The 23,195-nt window shown below is 50.7% G+C and overlaps 1 protein-coding gene across 2 annotated transcripts in view; it reads left to right on the top strand.

The window, feature by feature from the left end:
• CAMKK2 (calcium/calmodulin dependent protein kinase kinase 2) overlaps window positions 1–23,195 on the top strand; it is a 41,011-nt gene that overhangs the window by 14,594 nt on the left and 3,222 nt on the right. The window contains exons 6-16 of one of the 2 annotated variants that reach the window (XM_019648978.1): window positions 644–777; window positions 3,061–3,097; window positions 8,093–8,114; window positions 8,262–8,350; window positions 9,490–9,689; window positions 10,352–10,405; window positions 14,009–14,082; window positions 14,180–14,267; window positions 15,378–15,506; window positions 19,804–19,904; window positions 20,429–20,471. In XM_019648978.1, coding sequence (XP_019504523.1) covers window positions 644–777; window positions 3,061–3,097; window positions 8,093–8,114; window positions 8,262–8,350; window positions 9,490–9,689; window positions 10,352–10,405; window positions 14,009–14,082; window positions 14,180–14,267; window positions 15,378–15,506; window positions 19,804–19,904; window positions 20,429–20,471 — 971 coding nt within the window. The remainder of the gene's footprint in view (window positions 1–643; window positions 778–3,060; window positions 3,098–8,092; window positions 8,115–8,261; window positions 8,351–9,489; window positions 9,690–10,351; window positions 10,406–14,008; window positions 14,083–14,179; window positions 14,268–15,377; window positions 15,507–19,803; window positions 19,905–20,428; window positions 20,472–23,195) is intronic. The other variant, XM_019648979.1, reaches the window with a different exon arrangement.

The following is a 23,195-nucleotide window of genomic DNA, read 5'->3' on the forward strand; positions in this document are numbered from 1 at the left end:
CTCCTTTCATATCCCACTTCTGACACCTACACCTTTGCTCTTACTTTTCCAAGGCTGGTCACCTCTACCTTCAGTTCTGTTAATCACACTTAGATCCTCGGTGGGTGACATCGTAAGTGTTTTAACTGGACCTTTCCATCACTGTGACCTTTGACTGCCAGTCACTGCAAGGCCAAGCAGTGAATGGATTGCCTTTCTTTTTGGCATCATCTTTTGTTTTTTTTTGTCTCATCGGCTCTTATTTTTCTGTTTCTGACTTCATTGTATATCTCTTCTATATCCATGAGTTAAGGAGATGAGGGGTCATGTTTTTGTCCATCTTATGGAGTAGGAAAACTGAGCCCCAGAGAGAAGAAGGGATGGAGTAGCCCTGAGATGTTGAGATTGCCAAGCCAGACCCCAGACTTCTTTTCCCCACACCTTGGTGACCTCCTGACTCACTGTGATGTGGGGCATAGGATGGGAAGGGGGGGGTTCACAGAAGGCTGAGCAAGGGGACTGTGGTTCCAACCTCACCAATTTTCAGCAGCAGAGGAGCCCGGTGAGAAGGCTGTGTAAAGTCCCTGGGGGCGTCAGCCACTCCAGCCCTCTGCGCTGGAAAGGCTCTTTATGCTGACCCCGAGATGGTTTGTATCTCCTTCAGGTCGCCCCCCACCCCGAGGCACTCGGCCAGCCCCAGGGGGCTGCATCCAGCCCAGGGGCCCCATTGAGCAGGTGTACCAGGAAATCGCCATCCTCAAGAAGCTGGACCACCCCAACGTGGTGAAGTTAGTGGAGGTGAGGTGGGGGGGGACATGGGGGAGGATGGGAGGCTGATGGTGGCCCAGCTCTGGCTCTGTTATTACCCAAATGCCACCCACTAGTTTCTAGGGAGAGCCGCTCACATCAGACAGCTTACTGCAGGACTGAGTAGTCGTTAATTGCTCCAGGCTCCATCACTCCTGTTATTTCATTAATCCTCACCCCTCCCTAAGACTGTTTATCACTCCTACTTTAAAGATGAAGGAATTGAGGCTCAGTGGGGTACCGAGGCTTGCGGTTCCCCCACGTCTGTCTCTGTGGAGCTGGTCCTCTTTCTAGTATGCATGTGTGCAGTTGCAGCACAAAAGCAGCCATACACATGTAAACAAATGGGCGTGGCTGTGTTTGGATAAAACTTTATTTACAAAAACAGGTGGAGGGCTGGATCTGGTGTGTGTACTACGGTTTGCCAGTCATCGCTCTTGATCATCAGTGATTGTCACACTTTTATCAATCATGTGATTGTCACACTTTCTGGTTTCAGGACTCATTGATGCTCTTAAAATTTATTGGAGACCCCAAAAAGCTTTTGCTTATGTAGGTTATGTTTATTAATATTTATCACATTAGAATTTAAAACTGAGAAATCTAAAAATTATTTATTAGTTCATTTAAAACAACAGTCTTTATGTTAACATAAGTGATATCTTTTTATGAAAAATAACTTTTCTGAAGTGACAGAATGGCATAGTTTTACATTTATGCAAAGTTTTGTCATTGTTAATATCCAGCTTATTAATCCAGATGGCTGGATTGTCATATCTGCTCCTGCATTCAGCCTGTTGTGACATCCATCACATGTCATGTGGTTTCTGGAAAACTCTACAACTAGTAGAGAAGGAGAGTGAAAATGGCAAATATTGTCTTAGTTTTAGAGTGAAAATAGTTTTGACCTCGTGGACCTTGAAAGCTTCTTGGGGACTCCCCAAAGCCCCCAGGCCACATTTGGAGCACCTCTGGTCTAGATGACAAGGACTTGTAACCCCTGTGTGATAAAGGACTTGCTTGGGCACATGTTCAAAGTGCTCTAGGAGTGTGAAGCGGGAGCAGCCAGCTTGGCCTGAGGGGCTGGGGAAGGCTTCTCAGGGAAAGTGATGCTCGAGATGGGCCGGTTGTACCCAGATGGGGAAGACGGAAGGGCGTCACCGGGGAAGGAATAGCATGTGTAAAGGGCCGGGGGCCCCTATTTCGGTGTGTGTGGGGGTATATTCCTGCCTTTGGTAGGTGGGAGGGTCAGCACTCACACTGCCTGGAGCCCATCGGGGGCAGAACTCGAGGTGTCCAGGCCCTGGGTCTGCCTTTCCCCACAGGGCAAGGCTTAGGGCTTCAGCTTGGCTGTCCCAGGCCTCTGCCTAGGGTCCATCCCTTTCTCAGGGCTCTTGTCCTGTGGACCTTGGGTGGCTGGGGAAGGTGAGTGTGATGTGGGAAGAGTCAGAGGACCAATCTAGCCAAGGAGCCTACCTTTGTTTCCTCCCAAACGAGAGGTGTGGCTGCAGGTCATCACTGTCTCAACTCACAGATGATTGAGTCGGCATCTTAGAGGAAGCCCGAGGGCACTGGTTAGTGAGTGGCTCTCAGTCCTTTCTCCCCACTGCCCTGTGACATGTGGCTCCGCCACTTAACAAAGTTGTTTACCAGCGCGCCTGTTGGTTCATTCATCACACGTTTTCTGAGCACCTACTATGTGCCTCAGTCTGTACAGAGCACCACGGAAGCAACTGGCGTGGATACAGCCTGGTGCCTGCCCTTCGGAGAGAAGGAGAAAGATAGAAATAGTGATAAGATGGAAGCAGGAGGGTTATGAGAGAAGGCCAGAGAGAGGAAGTCTTGTGGCACTTCCAGGCGAGGAGATATCATTTCCTGTTGGTGGTGTTGGGAGGATGGGGACAGGATCTGAATTCTCACCCCGTGGACCAGTTGTTGTCTCCTAGGAGACAGGTGGGATTTTTCATTCAAGATGAGCCATTTCCCAGGGAGGGATTTGCGCCCCCCCCCCCTTTTGTAACCTCCTTTCTGGGTGTTTTGGACCCTTGAGGGTTGGGCTAGAAGGTGCTTATTTTCCAGATGGCCATTTGGATCGCACACTCAGGGTTTTTTCCTGTGCCCTTCATCTTAACTAGGAAAAACAGTGGAAAGCATAGCCCTCCCGGTAGCAGACGCAGTCATGTGGATGCTGCTTCCTGTCCGCTCATGTCTTTTCTCTCTCTTTTCTCTCCCTGCTCCTTGTCCCCGGCCTGTTCCATGTGGCTGTGCCAACAGGTCCTGGATGACCCCACTGAGGACCATCTGTACATGGGTAAGACCTGAGCCCTTGCCTTCTGCCATCCTCGCTCAGGCAGCTGTGCCTGCCAGAACCCAGGGGCGCCCTCGAGGCAGCCCCTCCCCCTGGCATCTCCCACTAAGGACAGCTTTCCCTTTCCCGCTCTGGCTGGGCCCCACAGCGAGCCCACAGAAGGCCGCACCCCTGATTCAAAGCAGGAGGTGGAAGGGAGTTTCTTTATCTGGATGTCCTATTCATTCATTTGCAGATATTTATTGAGCACCTGCTATATGCTGGGCACTGTTCTAGGCACTAAGGATGCAGTGATAAGTATGAACGATGAGGCCCCGCTCTGATGAAGCTGACATTCTAGGTGGGGAAGACACAGAGCCAACAAATAAATAAACCAGATAACTTCAGATAGGTGCTCTGAAGGGGGTTAACTGATGATGTGAGAGAGAGATGGAGGGACCACTTCTGATAGGAGGCGCCCATTCAGCCCCTGAATGTCAAGGACACAGTCCTGTTAGATCTGTAGAAGAGTATTCCAGGCAGAGGGACCAGCAGGCACAAACGTCCTGAGGCTGGCGGGAGCAGTGTGTTTGAGAAAAATGTGGCTGGGTGGGGCAGAGTAAACCAGAGAGGAGGGTGGGGTTGAGGATAGGGGGTGCGGGAGGCCATGGTGGGGCATTTGGAGCCTTGAGGGATCATCAAAGGGTCTGGGCACTGCACATGGAAATGGATGGACTCAGGCATGTCCTCAGAAGCCTCATTTTAAAGAAATGGTGGGGACATGGGGCAGCCCTCAGTCAGATCTCAGCATAAGTGCTGATGAGGGAAGGGAGGGCAGGACTGATTCAAAACTGGACAGCAGACTGTCGGGCCCAGGAATGAGTGATCGACAGGTCACATGTCCTGGTAATGTCTGGCTTGGGTGGGCATTCAGATGAGTCCGTGCATTTTGAATAGGCACAGATGACAGCCGGGAGGGGGAGCAAAGAGATGAGGGAGGTGGGCATGGCCAAGCCCCGCCTGGAGTCCGGAATCTCCTCATTGAGCACGGGGACGGTCCTTGGCTGCACAAGGAGTGATGGATCATAAAGTCACAAATGTGGCTGGAAAATAGAGCTCTGAGTTCAACTCCCCTAAAGTCGTTGCTATGGTTTGTTTCCAAGGATACCGTTGTTTCCTAGGATATTTTACTTTCCATTTGTCCCCTGGGTTTTTATTATGAAAAATGTTAAGCCTGCAGAAAAAGTTGAAAGAATAGTGTAATGTATACCTACCACCCAGATTCAGGTTAGTATCTTGTCATTTGCTCGATCAGTGTAGCTACCCGCCTATCCATTTCTCTGTATTTTTTTGCTGAACTGTCCAAAAGTAAAGTAACAGACATCATCACATCTGAAAAAAAGTTAACACCAGTTCCCTGAGAGCATCTAGTGTGCAGTCCATATTCAAATTTTAAAACCTTCCTTGACAAACAATATAGAAGCTATACAGTAAATAACATCACATATGTTAACTTTAAAAAACGATTGAAGGGAACATAAAAATGTGAACATTACAGAATCGCGCTATTTCTCAAAATGTGGTAGCGTCACCACTTTAAATACATGAGATGATTTTAGGTGACACATGGACACACATTTAAAAAAATTTTAGATTTAATTTGACATTGTATAAGAAAAACTATAACCAGCGCACTAAAAGCATGAGCTCATGGATATCATTACATAGGATAAGGCTAAGAATTTAAAAACTGAGCCAATTTAAAGAAAAATATCAAACAATAATTTACATGGCATATAGATAAGGCTAGATTATGAACATGGTAGGCAAATGAGTGAATTTTGGGGAAATACAGCAGAAATCACAAAATGTAACAACAGATAGTTTTTGGCTCAGAATGGCATCTCCAACCTAATGCGCTCACTTGGGACCCCAGACCTGACCCTGTATGACTTTGGGCTATTTCCAAGGAGGTTGTTTGTTCAGTCAAAAACATCATAGTTTGTCAGACCCCGTTCCAGGTTCCTCAGGGAACAAAACTCAAAACTTCCTGTCTTTGGGGCCAACCAAGGGGCTCAGTTGGTTAAGAGCGCAAGCTCTGAGCAACAGGGTCGCCGGTTCGATTTCCACATGGGCCAGTGAGCTGCGCCCAAGCTGAGCTGCCAACATGTGGCAGGATGGCTCAGCTGGTGAGAGCTCGTGCTCCTAACAACAAGGCACTGTTCGACTGGAGGGCTACGTTACGTCCGCATGCAACTAAAGACTGAACTTGGCACCTTGAGCTGAGCGGCCACGAGCTGCCGACGGGCGGCCGGATGGCGACTGGACTTGGAGCTGAGCTAGCTGCGCTCTCCACAGCTAAGACTGAAGGGCAACAACTTGGCTGTTCCCCTTCCCCAATTCTCCAATAAAAGCTTAAAAAACAAAAAACAAAAGAAACTTCCTGCCCTTGAGGTAGTTCACTGCTGTATTGAGGACAGACTGACACTTAGGACCTAAGCTTTATGCGTAGGCTTCGCAAGGGACACCAGAAGCAAACCCAAGCAGGGTCCGGGGAGCCAGGAGTCCAGGTTGGGGGACTGGCTTCTTGAGATGGCTCACTGAGGTGACATTTGTGCAGGACAGTGGGGACCAGATGGCAGAGGACATTTTACACCATTGTAAGACCTTGCCTTGTAATTACTCTGGGCGAGAAGGGAACCATTGGAGGGTCTGAGCAGAAGAGCTCAATGAGGATAAAAAGAACATGACCCAAGTTCAAGGAGGAGTTTTGTGAGGCTAAACCTGGCAGCTTCATGGACAGAGTTTTTCACTTCCTGAGGCGCCGGTGTGACAAGGAGCCATGCTGACCTTTAGTGTTTGATTCTGGTGGTTTGGGGAATGTTTCCAGGGTAGCACGCGAGGCCCATAGCAGGTATCAGCAAGGGTCCTGCCGCTACAGGTCTGACCCTCAAAGGGTGGAGAACACGGTCAGTATTTCTAGAGGTTAAAAACTTCCCACCCACTGCTCAGCGTGGTGACACTGTTAGGGACTGAAAATAGACCTGTTTCAGCAGGCCAGCTTCCTCCAGGCCATCTGACTTACAGTGCTTGGGTGGGTGGGAGGAAGGCGCAGAAATTCACGAAGCAGCTCTTGAAAGCTGACACTTACATACCTGAGACGGGATAGGCCAGAGCTGAGTGCCCGGTGCTCCTGTCTGTGGAAACCGCCCCTTTGAGCTGTTACCTTTGCTTTTGGTTGCAGCCTGAAGCCATAGTGGATCTGCCCTATGGCAGATTTGCTCAGTGCTGATTGATGAACCTGAAGACAGGGAAGGACCCCGGGGGAGTCAAGTTCCTGTTCTGGTTAGAACCTGTAAGCCTGCCTTTGGTCTGAGGATCTGGCTGCTTCCCCTTGTCTACCTCAGCCCTTGGAGACCTTTGATAAACGCTTTGGTTTCTTCCATACACTCGCTGCAATGTGGGTCGATGATTCTAGAACAATAGACTACTCTAAAGTCATTCTCCCCTGGATGTCGAAACCTACCGTGCTATTTTTTCACTTTCTAAAGTACAGGTTCATATTCCTAGTTATAACTATGTTTGTCCAAGCAGAACAAAATTAAAATAACTATGCCACATGACCCAGCAATTCCACTCCTGGGTATATGTTCAAAAGAATTGGAAACAGACTAACAGTTGTACATAAATGCTTGGTTCACAGCAGCCTTATTCACAATAGCCAAAAGGTAGAAGCAACTCAAATGTCCGTCAACGGATGAGCGGAGAAACAAAATGTGGTCTATCCATACACTGGAATATAATTCAGCCATAAAAAGGAAAGAAATACTGATAACGTGCTACAACATGGATGAACCTTGAAAGCATTACACTAAGTGAAAAAGCCAGTCACAGAAGAGCACAGATTGTATGACTCTATGTATATGAAATGTCCAGAATAGGCAAATCCATAGAAACAGAAAGCAGATTATTAGTTGCCAGGGGCTGGGGGTGGGGAGATAGAGAATGACTACGAATGAGCACACGGTTTGATTTTGGGCGATGAAAATGTTCTGGAACTAGACAGAGGTGATGGTTGTACAACATCGTGAATACTAAATAGCACTGAATGCTGTACATTGTGACATTTTATATTATGAAAACTTCACCTCAAGTTTTAAAAACGCAACCCCCCCTCCCCCCCAAACAAACAAACTCAACAACAAAAACACTGCATTTCCTGGACACCGTTTATCTAGTACGTGGTGAGGGTGGTTGTCCGCCATTGCACAGGGCTGGAAGGAAGCTGACGTGTGAGGCATTTGTGTGTGGGGTGTGAATGGCAGCCCGGAAGAGCGCTGTTTAGGCGGAAGAGGAGGAGCTGGCCTTTGAGGTGGTGAGGAAACCCTGAGCCCCACTGCTAGCTCCAAGTCTTGCTTTGGATTGAGACTCAGGAAAGGGTCCGAGGGCCAGCTGACCACTGAGTGTTGAGGAGTTGGAATAATATTATTTAAGCATTCTTGGTCTGTAGCCTGAGACAGCCTGGCAACTTGGAGAACTGGGGAGGGGTTGTTGACACCTGTTCATGCTGTTTTTTGAGTCGGAGCTTTCCTAGTGTTCTGAAGACCCTTAGGGCTACTTCTTTGTGTCTGAGTCAATCGACGTTTGGGTTGTGTCCCCTTAGACCTGACATAGTCTAGCCTTGGGTATGAGTGGAGAAATGAGAGGTGCCCATGAGCTGTCCCCACCTGTCTCCTGTCTCCCTGCTTTGTTTTCTCTGGCTGTTTTGAGGACTAGAAGTCCACCCAGGCTGAGGTCCCAGGAACATCAGAAAATCTCTGACCCCTGGCCTTTTGATGGGAACTTAGAAAAGCAGGACTTGGAGCGGCTTTGGTTTTGTAGACTATTCCTCTCTCCAGTCCAATATTAATTTCTCTGCTTCTTGGTGTTTCCTGGGGCGTTTGGGAGGTGGGGATGATGGGGAGAAAGATAGATTTCCTGTTTCCCAATGTAACAATTCACCTCTTCTCTTCCCTACAGTGTTTGAACTGGTCAACCAAGGGTGAGTATCCCCACCCCCGGCGGGTATGTATGACGCCTGAAGCCTCTTGGGCTGCAAAGCTGAGCCAGGCGGCGCTGGGCTCTGCTGTGAGAGGGGCCCAAGGCTGGGGTACCTGGTTTGTTTCTCATGCATGTGCCAACCTTTCAGGCCTGTGATGGAAGTGCCCACCCTCAAACCGCTCTCCGAAGACCAGGCCCGTTTCTACTTCCAGGATCTGATCAAAGGCATCGAGTACTGTAAGTGGGGCCTGTGGGAAGAGCCTCTTCCAGGGGTGATAGGCGTTCCCAGGTAATGGGTGGAAAGTTGGAAGTTTCTTATTTTCCTTTTGGAGCACAAGGAGATGGGTGGGAGACAGAATTGTCTGAGATGCCGTCATGGGCAGCTACAGAGAACCCTCTGTGGCTACGCCCTGGCAGCAGAAACCTTTCTTCCTGCCACACAGGGAAATTAAGAGCAGTGGCAATTGCGACCGTTTACCCGGCACTTTCTGTGTGTACCAGGCACTGTTAGGGGCTCTACTTGCATCGTCCTTTATTCCCAACAACCCTGGGACGGGGCTCCTGTTACTCTCCTGAAACCTTAGTTTCCTCATCTCTAAAATGATAATAAAGGGTCTCTCACCAGGACTGAAATCAGCCAGTACACAGCAGTGGTTCTGATTGGCACGTGTCCTTTCTGCTTCTGGTTGTTAAACATTTTGACCCTTACCCTTGCCTGTCCCATAGGATTGTTGTGAGGTTTAAATGGGGTAAATGGGAAGCACTTCACATGGGGCTAGGGCCCAGCCTGGGCACTTACCTCGGGGAGCTGCTGCTGCTGCTATTACCCTTGTCATCATCCCCTCCTCCATCCCCACCACAGAAATGCAATTGGGTCTTCCAGACCACAGGACTGCCCTCTCCCATGGGCTGACAGTTAGCCAACTCCCCAGTCCTGCTTTGTGGTTCACACTTAAAATCGACCTACTCCAGTCATTGTTGGTTGGGTAAGCAGGTTGAGTTCTGGCATTGGTAAATGAAAATATGTTTGGTTGCCACAAGTCCTGCGGCTTCTAGCCGGGAGCCAAGCTCCACAAAAACTCGCCATGCTCTGTCACCAGCGATTTAGACTATAGCAGGCGCTTCCTAATCACTCTTGGCAGTTTGTGTTTCACTCCTCATTTCTGAGGACAGAGAACATCCTTAAAGACACTCTTCCTCTATCTTTCAGAGCCGTGAGTGTCCAGCAGGTCTGGGAGCGGGGCTGGGAAGGGCCTGGGGCCGTGGGAGAACAGAGGGGTCCCCCCACCTGTGTCTCTGGGCAATGTGGGCCACCCGGAGTTCCTCACATGGCTTTCCTGCCCCCTCTCTCCCGTCCTGTGCCCACCCGTCCCCAGTACACTACCAGAAGATCATCCACCGGGACATCAAACCTTCCAACCTGCTGGTCGGAGAAGATGGGCACATCAAGATTGCCGACTTTGGCGTGAGCAACGAGTTCAAGGGCAGCGATGCGCTCCTCTCTAACACTGTGGGCACGCCCGCCTTCATGGCGCCCGAGTCGCTCTCAGAAACCCGGAAAATCTTCTCTGGGAAGGTAGGTTTGGATCTGCCGAGATGCTGAGTACTTCCTGTGTTAGGGTCCTCTCAGTTGTAAGTGGCAAAAATCCAACTCAAACTGGCTTAAACAGTGAATCCATTAAATCATGTAGATGAGCGGGGATGTATTTGGCTTTGGGCTTGGGTAGATACAGAGATTCAGATAGGAATCCGTCTCTTGTCTCTTAGGTCTGTTCTGAATTGGTTTCCTCCCCAGGTGGGTTAGACTCCTGCAGCTCCAGGCTATTTTCTATCAGTTTACCAACTTCAGTAGAGAGACCATTCCCCTTCCTGAAGATCTCCAGCAAAAATCCTGGGATTGGCTCTGATTGGCCCAGCATGTATCATGTGCCCATTTTTTAACCAATCACTGTAGCTGGAGGGAGTGGTACTCTTATTGGTCAGTCCTGGGTCATGTGCCCATCCTTGAACCAATTACTATGGCTGGGGGAAGTGGTATTCTCATTGATCAGCCCTGGGTTATGTGCCCACCCAGAGGCTGGGCACGGGATTAGCCCCACCTCAACTCCATGGACTGAGAGTCAAGGAGAGGTAGTTCCCTAAAGGAAAGCTGGAGGATTGGACGCTAGACAGGCAAAAGCAGTAGTCGCCTTTCACTGCCCCTGGTGCCCTCACACGAAGCTCTTTTTTTTCTTGCAGGCCTTGGATGTCTGGGCCATGGGTGTTACGCTGTACTGCTTTGTGTTTGGCCAGGTAACAGGGTGGGGGTGTCCTGCTTCCTGAGTGTGGCTGGGTGGTCCTCTTGGATTAATAGTTACCTATACAGGGGAGATGGTACTTATTCATTAAAAGTTATATAATTTTATTTCCACAGTTAGATCTGAATATTAAAGAGGATGCCTTCCTAAATGTGCATATCTGTATATGATAGTCATATCTGTTAAAACAGAAGGATTGGCAGAGGCGCTGGAGGTTATAAATAGTTGACAGATTTAGAGCAAGGACAGCAGATGTGCCACATTTCCCCACTCCTAAACCCAAGACAGACATCACTAATCAATGACTTCACTCTTTCCTCCTGAGCCTGATACTACTTTGGTATTCTTCTCAACAGTGTCCCTAGAAGCTATTGTTGAAGGGATAGAGTTGGAAGGGAAGTTAAAATCCATTTGACTATTGATTTAGGATGTGCTGGTTTGTCTTTTTTTTTTTTCTCTTTCTTTTGTTGTTTTTGTATTATTGATATTTAGGGGCTTCTATTTTTTTTTTTTTTTTAAGATTTTTATTGGGGAATTGGGGGATGGGAACAGCCCTGGGGAATTGGGGGAAGGGGAACAGACAAGTTGCTATCGTTTTATTCTTCAGTCTAGTTTGGAGGACGTTGCTTCACTGGCCCAAGCTGGCACCATCATTGCGCTCTTCCCGGCGAGGCAGATCAGTTGCCGGCTTCTGGACAGCCGCTCACTGTGGCTGCTGGCTACACACAGTAGCCCATGGCAACGCACTGCAGCAGGAGCTGCAGCCTACACCATTGCCAGCGACTCACGGCATCCCAGCTCCAGGTTGAGCTGTTGTTCAGCATCTTAGCTGTAGAGGGCAGTGTCACTGGCCCTCATATGTGGGATCCGAACCGGGGTCCTCTGGCGTCCCAAGCCAGCTCTTAATCAACGTGCCACTCGGCCGGCCCTAGGGGCTTCTATTTTTAACTTGGAAGTTCAGATGAACTATGAGCAATAAAAGTGTGGTGTTTTCCTTCTCATGAGCTTGTCTCCTATTGAGGAAAGCTTAAGAAACTGGTCCTGTGAGGATGTAAAGGAGCTTGTAATCCCCTCCCCCCAACATTGATTAGAAAATTTTTAATCACATAGTGAGTGAAAGGATTGTACAGTAACACCCATGCTGCTGCCACCTAGATTCTACCGTACACATTTTACTGTACTTGCTTCAACACATGTGACTCCATCCTCAATCTTATTTTTTTACACATTTCAGAGTGTTGATGAAAAATATCCAGCCTAAGAGAAAACTTATAAGAGTTTATTTGAGCCAAACTGTCAACAATTGCCGGGAAGCAAAATCTCAACGGATTGAGAAAATGCTCTGCAAAATGGCAGTTTGCAGTTTATTTTATACATAAAATCAAAGGAGGAGGGTTACATGAAATCCATTGATGATAGATTAAGGGGGTGGGAGAAAGCAAAGCGGGGAAATCTTTGGGATTGGATAAAAGTATGTTGGAGGGACAGGTACTCCTCCCACACAGGTGGGTGTAGGATAGCTAACAGTTGGCTCTTTACAGCACATAGAGATGGTGATCAGGAGACAAGAATGATAATGAGGAATTTTGCAGTTTCCAGCTCTGGGGTGGGGGGTGGGGGGAGGATTAAAGATATTATCTTAGGTACGAAAAGACAAGGAATAGGCCCACTGAAAAGGCACAGAATAACTTAATGAGGAAGCTCAAGAGATGTGACTTCCTGCCATGGCCCACCTTAGTTAGGAATTTTTATGTTCTCACCGACTGTGGTTATTTTCAGTCTCCTGAGCTTGTCAGGTTTAACGTGTGGCCCCTTTTCTGTCCACAAGAGTAACATGCCAACATACCTATACTTCTTCCAAATGCTTTAGGGTGCCATCGTTAGCTAAAGCTCACTATTTGTGGTTCTCTCTTATTTTTTTGTGGTAAAATTGACATATAATGAAATGTACTGACAGATCTTTTTTTTTTTTTTTTTTTGATTTTTTATTGGGGAATTGGGGGGATGGGAACAGTGCTGGGGAGTTGGGGGAAGGGGAACAGACAAGTTGCTGTCATTTTGTTCTTCAGTCTAGTTGTGGAGGACGTTGCTTCACTGGCCCAAGTTGGCACCATCATTGCGCTCTTCTCTGGCGAGGCAGATCAGTCGCCGGCTTCTGGACGGCCGCTCACTGCGGCTGCTGGCCGCTCACTGCGGCTGCTGGCCGCTCACGCTGGCTACTGGCTGCTCACGGTAGCCCATGGCAACCCACTGCCACAGGGGCTGCAGCCCACGCCGTCGCCGGCGACTCATGGCAGCCCAGCTCCAGGTTGAGCTGTTGTTCAGCATCTCAGCTGCGGAGGGCAGTGTCACTGGCCCTCATATGTGGGATCCGAACCGGGGCCCTCTGGCATCCCAAGCGAGTTCTTAACCATCGCGCCACTCGGCCGGCCCCCTACTGACAGATCTTAAGTGTACCATTTAATGAGTTCTGTCGACTGGCTATACCTGTGTGATCCAAACTTTTGTCTCAGGTTACTGCTCTTACTGAAATAATTTTCCTTGGACAAGACTAGGCCAGGTCACTTTCTGAGACTTTTCCCAGCCTTCTCAGCACCCCACATAAAGGTTTCTTTTTCCTGCACAATACCTGAGCTCCTCCTGGGTGAGGCCGCATGCTGGGCGAGAGCACGGATTTGTCACCCGGGAGGAGGCCGCATGAGTGGGCTGCAGAGTTCAGCCCAGGCTAGGCTTAAATCCCAACTTGGCATATTCCGGACACATTACCTCTTTTGAGCTCCTGTTTTTCTTTTCTGTAAAATGAGAATAATACTTATTCTTACAGGTTCTGAGAGGATCGACAGAATTAATTCAAGCACTCATTAATTCAACATATTTATTGAGCCCCAACTTTGTTCCCGGGTACTGGGGCGTCTGCAGTGAGCAAGACACACAAAAATCCTGGCCTTCTTGGAGCTGACGTTCCCATTGCAGGCGTTAAACAATAAATACCTACATATGTAATATAATATCAGGGATAGGTGCTACAATGAGAAATCACGTGGCAGTGGGAGTGGGTGGGGCGTGTCTGTTTCAGACAGGAGCTCCAGAATGCCTCCCTGAGAAGGTGAGCTTTGCTCAGACACCTGAATGATGGGAGAAAACAAGCCAGCCAGATGTTGGTGGGAAGAACACGCCAGGCAGAGGGAGCAGCCCATGAAACGTTAGCCCTGAGAAACCTCCGTACAGGGCCTGGCCCAGGCTAAGCTCTCGCTAATCTCTGCTGTTGCAGTGACACCTTTTTTATTATTCTTGCTATTTTATCGTCGTTCACCTGCCAGGTGGATGAAAAAAAATGTTTGCTTTTGTAGAAGTAGGTAAATTAAATCCCCAGCTACCGAGGAAATCCGTGATGTGGTGGGAAGGGCTCTAGCCCCTTCTAAAAGGACACCCCTGGTCCTTCTAGAACTTGGAGGGGTGGGAACTGCTCCTTCCCTCGACCAGGCCACCAGGCTGCCTATTTCTCTGATGTAACCCATGTGAAGTGATGCCAGCACCGGGTGGTCTTTACAGGACAGGCGTGCCAGCCACTGACGGCTGCTCTTACCTCTCTTGGCAGTGCCCGTTCATGGACGAGCGGATCATGTGTTTACACAGTAAGATTAAGAGCCAGGCCCTGGAATTTCCAGATCAGTGAGTATCGCCCGGCTATTCTGAGTCTCCTCTCATTCTGAGCCCTCGGTGGTCCTGCGTCTCTGTCGGGCACTCCTGACGTGTCTCCCACCCCCAGGCCCGACATAGCCGAGGACTTGAAGGACCTGATCACCCGCATGTTGGACAAGAACCCCGAGTCGAGGATTGTGGTGCCGGAGATCAAGGTACCCCGGGGCCACCGTTGCCTCAAGGGGCGTGTGCTGGGGGCTTGGCCTGTGTCCTCTGCTTGGAATTGTTTGGCTCAACCCCGCCTTGGCCAGGCCCCTTGCCCCACGTTCACAGTGCCACACTCGCCTTGGCAACCGCTGCGCTCCCGTGCCCTGAGGCCTCTAGGCTGCTGGGGGCTGGTCGGGTTGGGGAGGAGGATTTGGGGCTTGTGTTTGTGAGATTGTGTAAGTGGCATCTGCTGCCAGCCAGGCAGCTAGCGCTCGCTCCGATTGGCTTGGGCTGATGGCATCTACCCTCCGCAGACCAGGCTAGTCCGGGGCCGCTGTGTGTTCCACGTCCTGTCTTGGGCCCTTGCCTTAACCCTGCCCATCCCTTTGAGAAATTGCAGTGAGGGTGGGCGGAAGTCAGTGAGCCCTTTGACCCCCCCCTCCCTTGGCCTGCCCTATTCCACCCTGATGCAGAAAGCACTGTTAAAAGAGACCCCCATTCAACCCCAACACGCCAACCAATGCCACACACACACATCTGGCCCTTTAAGAAATCTAGATACGTATTTGCTTTGGGAACTCCTAGGGACCTAGCTAACTAGTATGTGAAGATGGGGAAGCCTGACAGGCTACGGATAAAGGCTTGGACCCCAGGGGTGGGTAGTCAGGGGCAGAGCCCTGCCTGGGTCCTCTCCTGATTATGTCCTTCCAGCTGGTTTGTAGTCTCTGTGCCTCCCCAAGCCTCTGTTTGCCCTTCTATGAAATGGGGAGGGTGCTGCCTGCTCTGAGCTGAGTCTTCTGGGCATCAGGGTGTGTTGCTGAGGAGGGATGGGTGCAAGGCAGATGCCAAATTCTAGTCACTTTTGCCAAGACTTGGGGCCAGATGGAGAATCCAACCCGCGCATATCAGCCTCGTAGCTCCCTCCCATTCTCTGTCTCGTCTTCTCCACGTTTCCTCCCATCTTGCTCACCCCCACCCTCTGCCTGGCTTGCCAGCTCTCTTGCATGCCCGACCTCAGGCCACTGCCTCTCCCTTTCTGCCTCCCCTCCCTGGCTCCGCTTGCCTGCTTCTGGGAGCCAGCTGTGCCTGCCCCTCACCCCTCCTGTCATTCGTTGAAGCTGCACCCCTGGGTCACGAGGCACGGGGCGGAGCCGTTGCCATCGGAGGACGAGAACTGCACGTTGGTCGAGGTGACCGAAGAGGAGGTCGAGAATTCAGTCAAACACATTCCCAGCCTGGCGACCGTGGTAAGGCGGGACGAACCACTGACCAAGAGCAGGGACAGAGAGCCTGAGGTGGGCCTGGCGAGGACATGCCGGGACCCAGGCGGGCGTCTGAGAAGCAGGTGTTGGGCCTGAGAGTTGGGATGGCTGGACCTGCCCCTAACCCACAGCCATCAGCCCCAGGGCCATGGGCACACATCAGGCCAGCTGGCCCCTGCATCTTCTGGCTTTAGTTCTCTCTAGAGCCAGGTCCCATGTTACTGTAGAGAGGGCTAGCCCCCCTGCAAGGATCCTACTGCTCCTTCTGGAATTCCTGCTTTTAGATCATGTCGGGAGCAGGAGGAGGAGAAGGTGCCAGGAATGAAGCTATAGCTGAGGTCTCTCTGATGGGATTCTCACCTGACTGGATCTCGAGTCTCGAGTGGACAGCTTAACCTATCTCATGTCTGATGTGTGGGCCGCTGTGGGGTTAGGGGCTGGGGCTCCCACCCACTTCACATGCCTCAGAGAGTTCTTCCCGACTCTGGAGGGTGGGAGTTAGCTCACGAGCCACCAGGCCCCTTTTACGGCCTCACACTTGGGTCCTGACCAGGTAGAAGGAACCAGAATGTGGAGTCTTCAGGCCTAACCTCAGAGATTCTGGGAACCACCCACTTGCCAAGCCCCTGCCCTGGACCGTGTCTGGCTCCAGGAGGGAGACCAGGACCCTCAAGGGTCCGGGTCCAGGCAGCAGTCCTCAGAGCAGAATCCAGCTGGGCACCCCACCATGCCCATTTCCAAAGCCCCAGGCTGCACTTGGCCAGCACCGGCCCCAGCAGACAGGCTCTGGGAGGGGACCAGTGGGACTGTCTGCAAAGACACACTGTCTGGCCTCGAGTGACTGCCCCGTTAGGAGCCCAAATGCAGGCTCCTTCTCTCCCAGCTTTGCACGTCTCCTGCTTCACACACTTTCTCTCTCCTTCTTCCAAGCCCTGAGCCCCTGGGTGGGGCATCCATTCACATCTTCCTCCTCCCCCACCTGGGGCCTCTGCATGACCTTCACTGTTGAAAACTCACCCACACCCACTCACTCTTTCTCATCCACCCACTGCACCCACGTCCTGCGCCCGTAGTGGGGGAGGCAGCTGGCATTGGACTCCGGCGCCCATCGTGGGTTATTCAGTTCCAGACTCAGGGTGTTCTTGGAAGAAGGCGTCTGACCCTAGAGATCTGAAACAGTCATTGGTTATTCAGGAAGCACTCGAACACCGAGTGGTTTCTCAGGCCTGTGCTGGGAGCGGGTATACAATGATGAATAAAACCATCATGGAACCTGCCATCCTGGAGAGGCAGATGCTGGGCAAACAACCAACAAATGTATAGTATAACTGAGGGGCTGTGTGGCGGACCCCAAGTGGGAGGATGTGGCCCAGGTGATGGGTTGGGAGGAAGACCTCCCAGAAGGAGTGGATGTGCCCCGACAGGTGTGGGCGGCCCCTGCAGAGTTTGAATCGGGAGTCGCACTATGAGGGTTGGCCTTACAAAGATCCCATGTGGAAGAATGGACTGTGGTGGCCAGGGAGGAAGTGGGGGCTACCGCAGCCACCTGAGAAGGGGAGTCGCCGGAGCACGGAAGTCCAGGCCCCCTCCTGGCACCCAGCGTGGGCCAGGCATGGGATTTCAAAGATGGATATGGTCCAGTGTCAGTCGTCCTGGGGCTCCTGGCCTCATCAGAAAGATGCTCCTGGAAAGAATCCCTCTCCTGTGCCATCACATGGTGACAGGCCAGCTCAGAGAGGAGCCAGGGCAGCTCCTTTCGCTGGGTTCTGAGGGTAGGAAGGGTTAGCTGGCTTGACAAGGGCACAGGGAAGGGGCAGGGAGGGTGGTCTTGCCAGGGGGGTGACACCTCAGAGGCCCAGAGGAGAGGGGCAGGTGTGTTCCGGAAACCACAGAGCACGGTCCTCAGTCAGGGAGGGACCGTGAGGGCCTTGCCAGGGGCATGGCCTTCATTCTTTAAGTCAGTGGTTTTCTTTTCTTTCTCCTTTTTTATTGATATAGAATTCATGTACCATAAAATTAACCATTTTAAAGCGAACAATACAGTGGCATTTGTTACATTTACAATATTATGCAACTATCACTTCAATAGTTCTGGAATATCATCACCCAAAAGAAACCCTGTCCTCATACTGTATTCTTTCCTCCCCCCAGCCCCTGGCAACCACCAGTCTGTTTTCTGGCTCTACAGATTTGCCTATTCTGGACAATTCATACAAAGGGAATCGTACAACATGGGGCCCTTGGTGCCTTTTCATTGAGTGTAATGTTTTTGAAGTTTACCCACATTGTAGCACGTCATTCCTTTTTCATGGCTGAATAATATTCCATTGTGTGGATAGACTACTTTTTGTTTATTTTTCTGTTGGATATTTGGGTGTTTCCACCCAAATGGTAAATCATGTTTTTTTTTAATCATGTTTTTTTAAAACATTTATCTTCTTAGCAGCAAACCCTTAAACAAATCGGAATCTCAGTCAATACGTGAAATAGCTTGAGGAGGCGCCATGCTCTTCCTGAGGCGGGGAAGGGGCCAGACCCTTATGGGGTGTTGAGGTCATTTCCTTGAACATTCCTTCACGGCCTACAGCAGCCAAAAGCATCACTAGAGGTAACTGGTTCACTCCCTTGCTCCAGAACCTTCCATGGCTCCCTGGCTGGCAACAGGATAAGTTCCAAACTCCTATGGGTGAGAGCTTCTACATCAGGGAGTGAGGGGATCAGATGGGTTTCCGAAAGGATTGGGGCAGATTGGCTGGGGGAGGTGGAGGGCTGGGAGGCAGAGGAGGGAAGCTAAGGGCTATTACCTTTTCCCAAAGGATCCTCTCCTGAGGTAGGTGTTTCCCAACCAAGCTGCAGACCTGGTGTGCGTTAGAGTGGTTGAGGGGGGCGCACCAAAGAGTTCCTACTCCTGGCAATGGACAGGCCAGCCCTCAGTGCCTCTCAGACTTAAAAGGACCTTTGGAGGGACCTCTGAGCTCCAGCGCCGTCACACCACACCACCCTGTGGACTGGCTAGGCTCAGTGTCTTGGGAGCTTCCCTCAGCGCCTTCCACTTGGTCAGATGTTTCGTATTCTTGACTAAAATGCAGCTCCCTGAGGAAATGGAATCCTTGGATGTTGCTAGTGAGAGTGGAAGATGGTGCAGCCACTGTAGAAAACAGTCTGGCAGTTCCTCAAAAGTTAAACATAGAGTTACATAGGATCCAAGAACTTCACTCCTGGTTATACACCCAAGAGAAATGGAAACATTTTGTGTTGAAAACATATGTCCACACAACAATTTGGACACAAATGTTCATAGCAGCATTATTCACAATAGCCCCAAAGTGGAAACAATTCAGATGTCCACCAGCGGATGAAGGGATAAAGAAAATATATATCCACACAAAGGAGTATTATGCAGCTATTAAAAGGAGTGAAGTGCTGACACAACGTGAGTGAACCTCGAAAACATGATGCTGACCCAAAGAAGCCAGACACAAAAGGCCACATAATGTAGGATTCCATTCATATGAAATGTTCAGAATAGATAGAGTCACAGAGACAGAAAACAAATGGGTGAATCCTAGGGGTTGGGGGGAGGGGAAGTAGGGAGTGACTGTTAATGGGGACAGCGTTTCTTTTTGGGGTGATGGAAATGTTCTGAAATTAGATAGTGGTGACAGGAATATACTACACAACGTGACATTGTACACTTTAAAATGGTGAACTTTATGCCGTGGGAATAATATTTCAGTTAAAAAAAATGCAGCCCCTCTCCCCCAAATTACACCTGGGAAGCAATAGTTGGTTCTCGTTGGGGTGGTCGTAGATGGCTTTAACTGAATATATTCAGTGCCTTGAATATGAGACAGGTCGTTGAACCAGGAGGGTCCATCCAGAGATAGCTCAGATGAGGCAGATGGTATAGAGGTACTAGAGGAACAGTGTGGGTCAGCTCTCCTGCAGTACAGGGTCCCCTGGGGGTTAAGTAGATTATGACGGGCCTTGAATGTCAGACCAAGGAGCCTGGACCCTTACCCTGTTGGCAGGCAGGGAGCCATGGAAGGTTTCTGGGAGAGGACCAGTCAGACATGGTGATGGCTTTGGCTGTTGTATCCTGGGTGGAAAGGATGCTGGCCAGTGTCCCCCAAAGGCCTGCCATCAGCCACAAGCCCTGGGAGCTGGCAAGGGGCTGGGGGAGGAAGGAAGAGGGAGACGGCATTTGTAGAGCGTCATGAGGAAGGATGCTGCTTGGAATCCTTTCCTCCCGGGTGGCTGAGCCTCCGCTTCTCTCCTTCAGATCCTGGTCAAGACCATGATACGAAAACGCTCCTTTGGGAACCCGTTTGAGGGCAGCCGGCGGGAGGAGCGCTCGTTTTCAGCACCTGGAAACCTGCTCGTGTGAGTGTCCACCTGTCTTCCTGTGGGGTGGGGAGCTGGAGGCTGAATACCGGGCAGCCCTGTTCAGCCCACTCTGCCTGGGCCCATCCCTGGAGCGGTACCATCTGGAAAGACCCAGACCAGACGCGTCGACTCAACTGGGGAAGTCAGCAGCTGCTGGCTGTGGCTTCACCCACCTTGGGCTCAGCCTGCCTCCATTTGCTGATAGCTCATCCACCCTGAAGTTTTACCTTTCTCGGGGGACTTGCACTTTATCTGGGGGCTTTCAACAATCCGCACTTTTGTGGCTTAGAAGCAGGTGTGCTCGATGGTGGGGTTTTTCGCCCTGTGCTGGGTGAGCAAGCCAGTGTCACTCATGGGACCCTACGTGTCATGGCAGAGCGGAGTCCTACTCAGGACCGCCCTGGCAACAGCTCTGTGATGCTCGTTTTTGGGGTCTGAGTATCTCGGGTGGGGGTGTGGCGTCCTATGGATCCCAAGTGTCCCTTCTCACTTCCCTTTTCCCCCCCGTCTGGTGATTCTAGCAAAAAACCAACCAGGGAGTGGGAGCCCCTCTCTGAGCCCAAGGTAACGCCTGCCTGCCTGCGCAGTAGCCTCTGCTGGGGCCTGGGGGCGGGGGCAGCTGCAGAGCACGGGGCCTCCCCACCCAGGCGGACGTTCCTTCCTGCTGTGCCCAGGGTCCACCTTGGGCCGCTGGACCCAGGATGAAAATGAGGGGCACCCAGGGGCTTGGATCTGATGGTGGGCCGCGCATGTGAGCTGGGGCTGCGGGTGCATGGCGCTGCACCCGGACTGCCTGTGAATTCACCAAGGTCTTACGACCCAGTCGGGCACCCACATCTACTCAGGGCATGTCAGTGGCATTGAACTCTGTCACAGGGCCTCGTGGCTGCCCCTGCTCTGGGTCGGCGTGGTCAGGGCATAGATCAGGCATACTGCACTCTGTGGCTGTCCCTTGTGACTCTGCAGCTTCTGTCCTTTTCTGATGGGTTAAGACCTAGAAAACAAGTCCCCTTCCAGCCTGCTGCAAATTAGTGTGAGTCCTGCGCCCCGGTCAGCCATCCCTCTTCCAAACTGTCATCAGCACCTCCCAGGACAGATGAGAATGTTTGTCCCTGTAAGATGGAGGTGACACATACTTGGCACCCATTCTGCCACTCATCCCCCCAGTGCCCGTGGCAGGGTGGCAGTCCCAGTACTTTTCTCACTGTGCCCAATTTACCATCTCAACCTCAGCCGGGAGCTCCCGGTAGCCATTTCTATGACTTAAAAGCAGCTATTTATATTTCATATCCCATACAATTTGCCCGTTTCAAGTGTATAATTCAATGGTTTTTAGTATAGTCAGAGTTGTGCGACCCCTCACTAACATCAAATTTAGAAACATTTCATTAAGCCCAGAAGGAACCCCGCAACATTCAAACGCCCCCATTCCCCAGTTCCCCTTAACCACTTTTAGATGTTACAGATTTGCCCATTCTGGACACTTCATATAAGTGGAATCACACAGTATGTGGTCTTTTGTGTCTGGCTTCTTTCACTTGCCTTCATGTTTTCAAGGTTCATCTATGGTGTAGCGTGTCAGTGCTTCGTTCCTTTTTATGGCTGAATAATATTACATATGAAGGGACCCCATTTTATTTATTCATCTGGTGATGGACACTGTTTCTACTTTTTGACTATCACGAATGAGTAATGCGGCCATAAGCATTCTTGTATGAGCAGCAGCTTTTTCTGTGTGTTAGCAGTTGGCTTACGAGAGGAAATTTATTGGCCAGCTACACCATAGGAGTCGGGGGCTTATACGGTAACATGGGAGGAACACTTGTTTTGTGATTACGCTTTACTGGAGCAGGGACAGCGGCAATTAGCATTCAGTGCCAGTCATCAACAGCCTGAGAAGGCAGACTTAGTCCTTGCCGGATTTTCCCAGATGTCTGTGCAGCCAGATGACACGGTGGTCCCGCCTACAGTTTGAGCCTCACAGGGTGACAGGGAGTGGAAATGTAGTGGGCTGGTCTTTGCTTGGCCTTTCTCTTCTCAACCTGTTTTAGGGTTTGCTTCCCATCTGTGAGCAAGTCTCATTTTTGTTTTTTCAATGAGATCAAAATTGCAAGACACCAACAGACTGAGATTGGCCTAAAGAGCTTTACTGCCCCTTTATTCCCTTACCTGCAGTCCTGGCAGCACCTGGGGCTTACCTGCCCTTGCCCTCACCCCATGAGTGGGATGCTCTGCTTGTCGAAATGGTCCAGCACTCAAGCTTATAGGGCTTAGTCAGTCATTGGAGGCCTTGGTCCCACAGCTGCCATCTGTCTGCAGCAAGACCAGCTGGTAGGAGCAGGCAGCTGCTAGGGCAGAAACTGAGGACCTGTTTGGGCATCTAGTGACAGATCTCCTCCTCGGGAGACTTGACCCCCTCTTCTCTGGCAGAAACATAAAGCCAAGGAGTGTGATTTTTAGATAAAGAGGGCTTTCTTCCTAGGACTGTACAGACTTCACACTTTCCTTTCTCTCGCAGGGGCCGTGTCCCTTCTGGCTAGGGGCACGCAGTGCCCATTAGTCCTGTGTGACAAGCCGTGGCTCCCCTTAGGGGAGGCAGCTTTGCCTGATGGTGGCAAAGGGCATGGGCCTCTCCTTAAGGATTTGCCTTCACATCTCCCATCACTTTGCATGTCTGTCCCCCAGGCAGCTCCAGCTGGGGTGCTTTGGGATATGGCTTCTCCAAGACACAGGGTCACCTTTCCTCCCATCACCTTGGTCCTTCCTGCTCTGATCATTCACATTGCCGAGAGGAGGGCCCTTCCTTCTCTCTGTCCGAGGTGTCCCTTAGGCCTGTGTGCTGGGGCACTTCTGTTGACAACTGTTTCCTGAAGGCTGGCTATGTGCCAGGCCAAGCCCAGGTAGTCCTGCTGGCTGTGCCCAAGGAGCTCACTTGGTGACTGAAGACAAGTGTCATGGTTCTTGCCCTGCAAGAGCTTATAGCCTAAAGGGCATGTGTGGTGTGGGGGTGGGAAGGAGTGGAGACACCTAAAAAAACCTCAGGCGCAGAAGTGGAGCCCACACAGTACTTAACATGTGCCGTGATTTTAGGTGTTAGGCAGATACATTATTTATAGCTCCTTGCTATTTTTGGCAAATGATGCTGGTTTTCCATTTACAGAGGGGATACAAAGTCTCCTTTGAAACTTATGTAATAAGTAAGAAAAAAAGGGGAGAGAATCTAAAAGAGTAGGTGAAGTAAAGAACATTCCCGGCGGCGCGGGAACAGGGAGACGTTGGTGCAAGGCT

This window comes from Hipposideros armiger, unplaced genomic scaffold, assembly GCF_001890085.2.
Source record: "Hipposideros armiger isolate ML-2016 unplaced genomic scaffold, ASM189008v1 scaffold_128, whole genome shotgun sequence".
NCBI classification, from domain to species: Eukaryota; Metazoa; Chordata; class Mammalia; order Chiroptera; family Hipposideridae; genus Hipposideros; species Hipposideros armiger.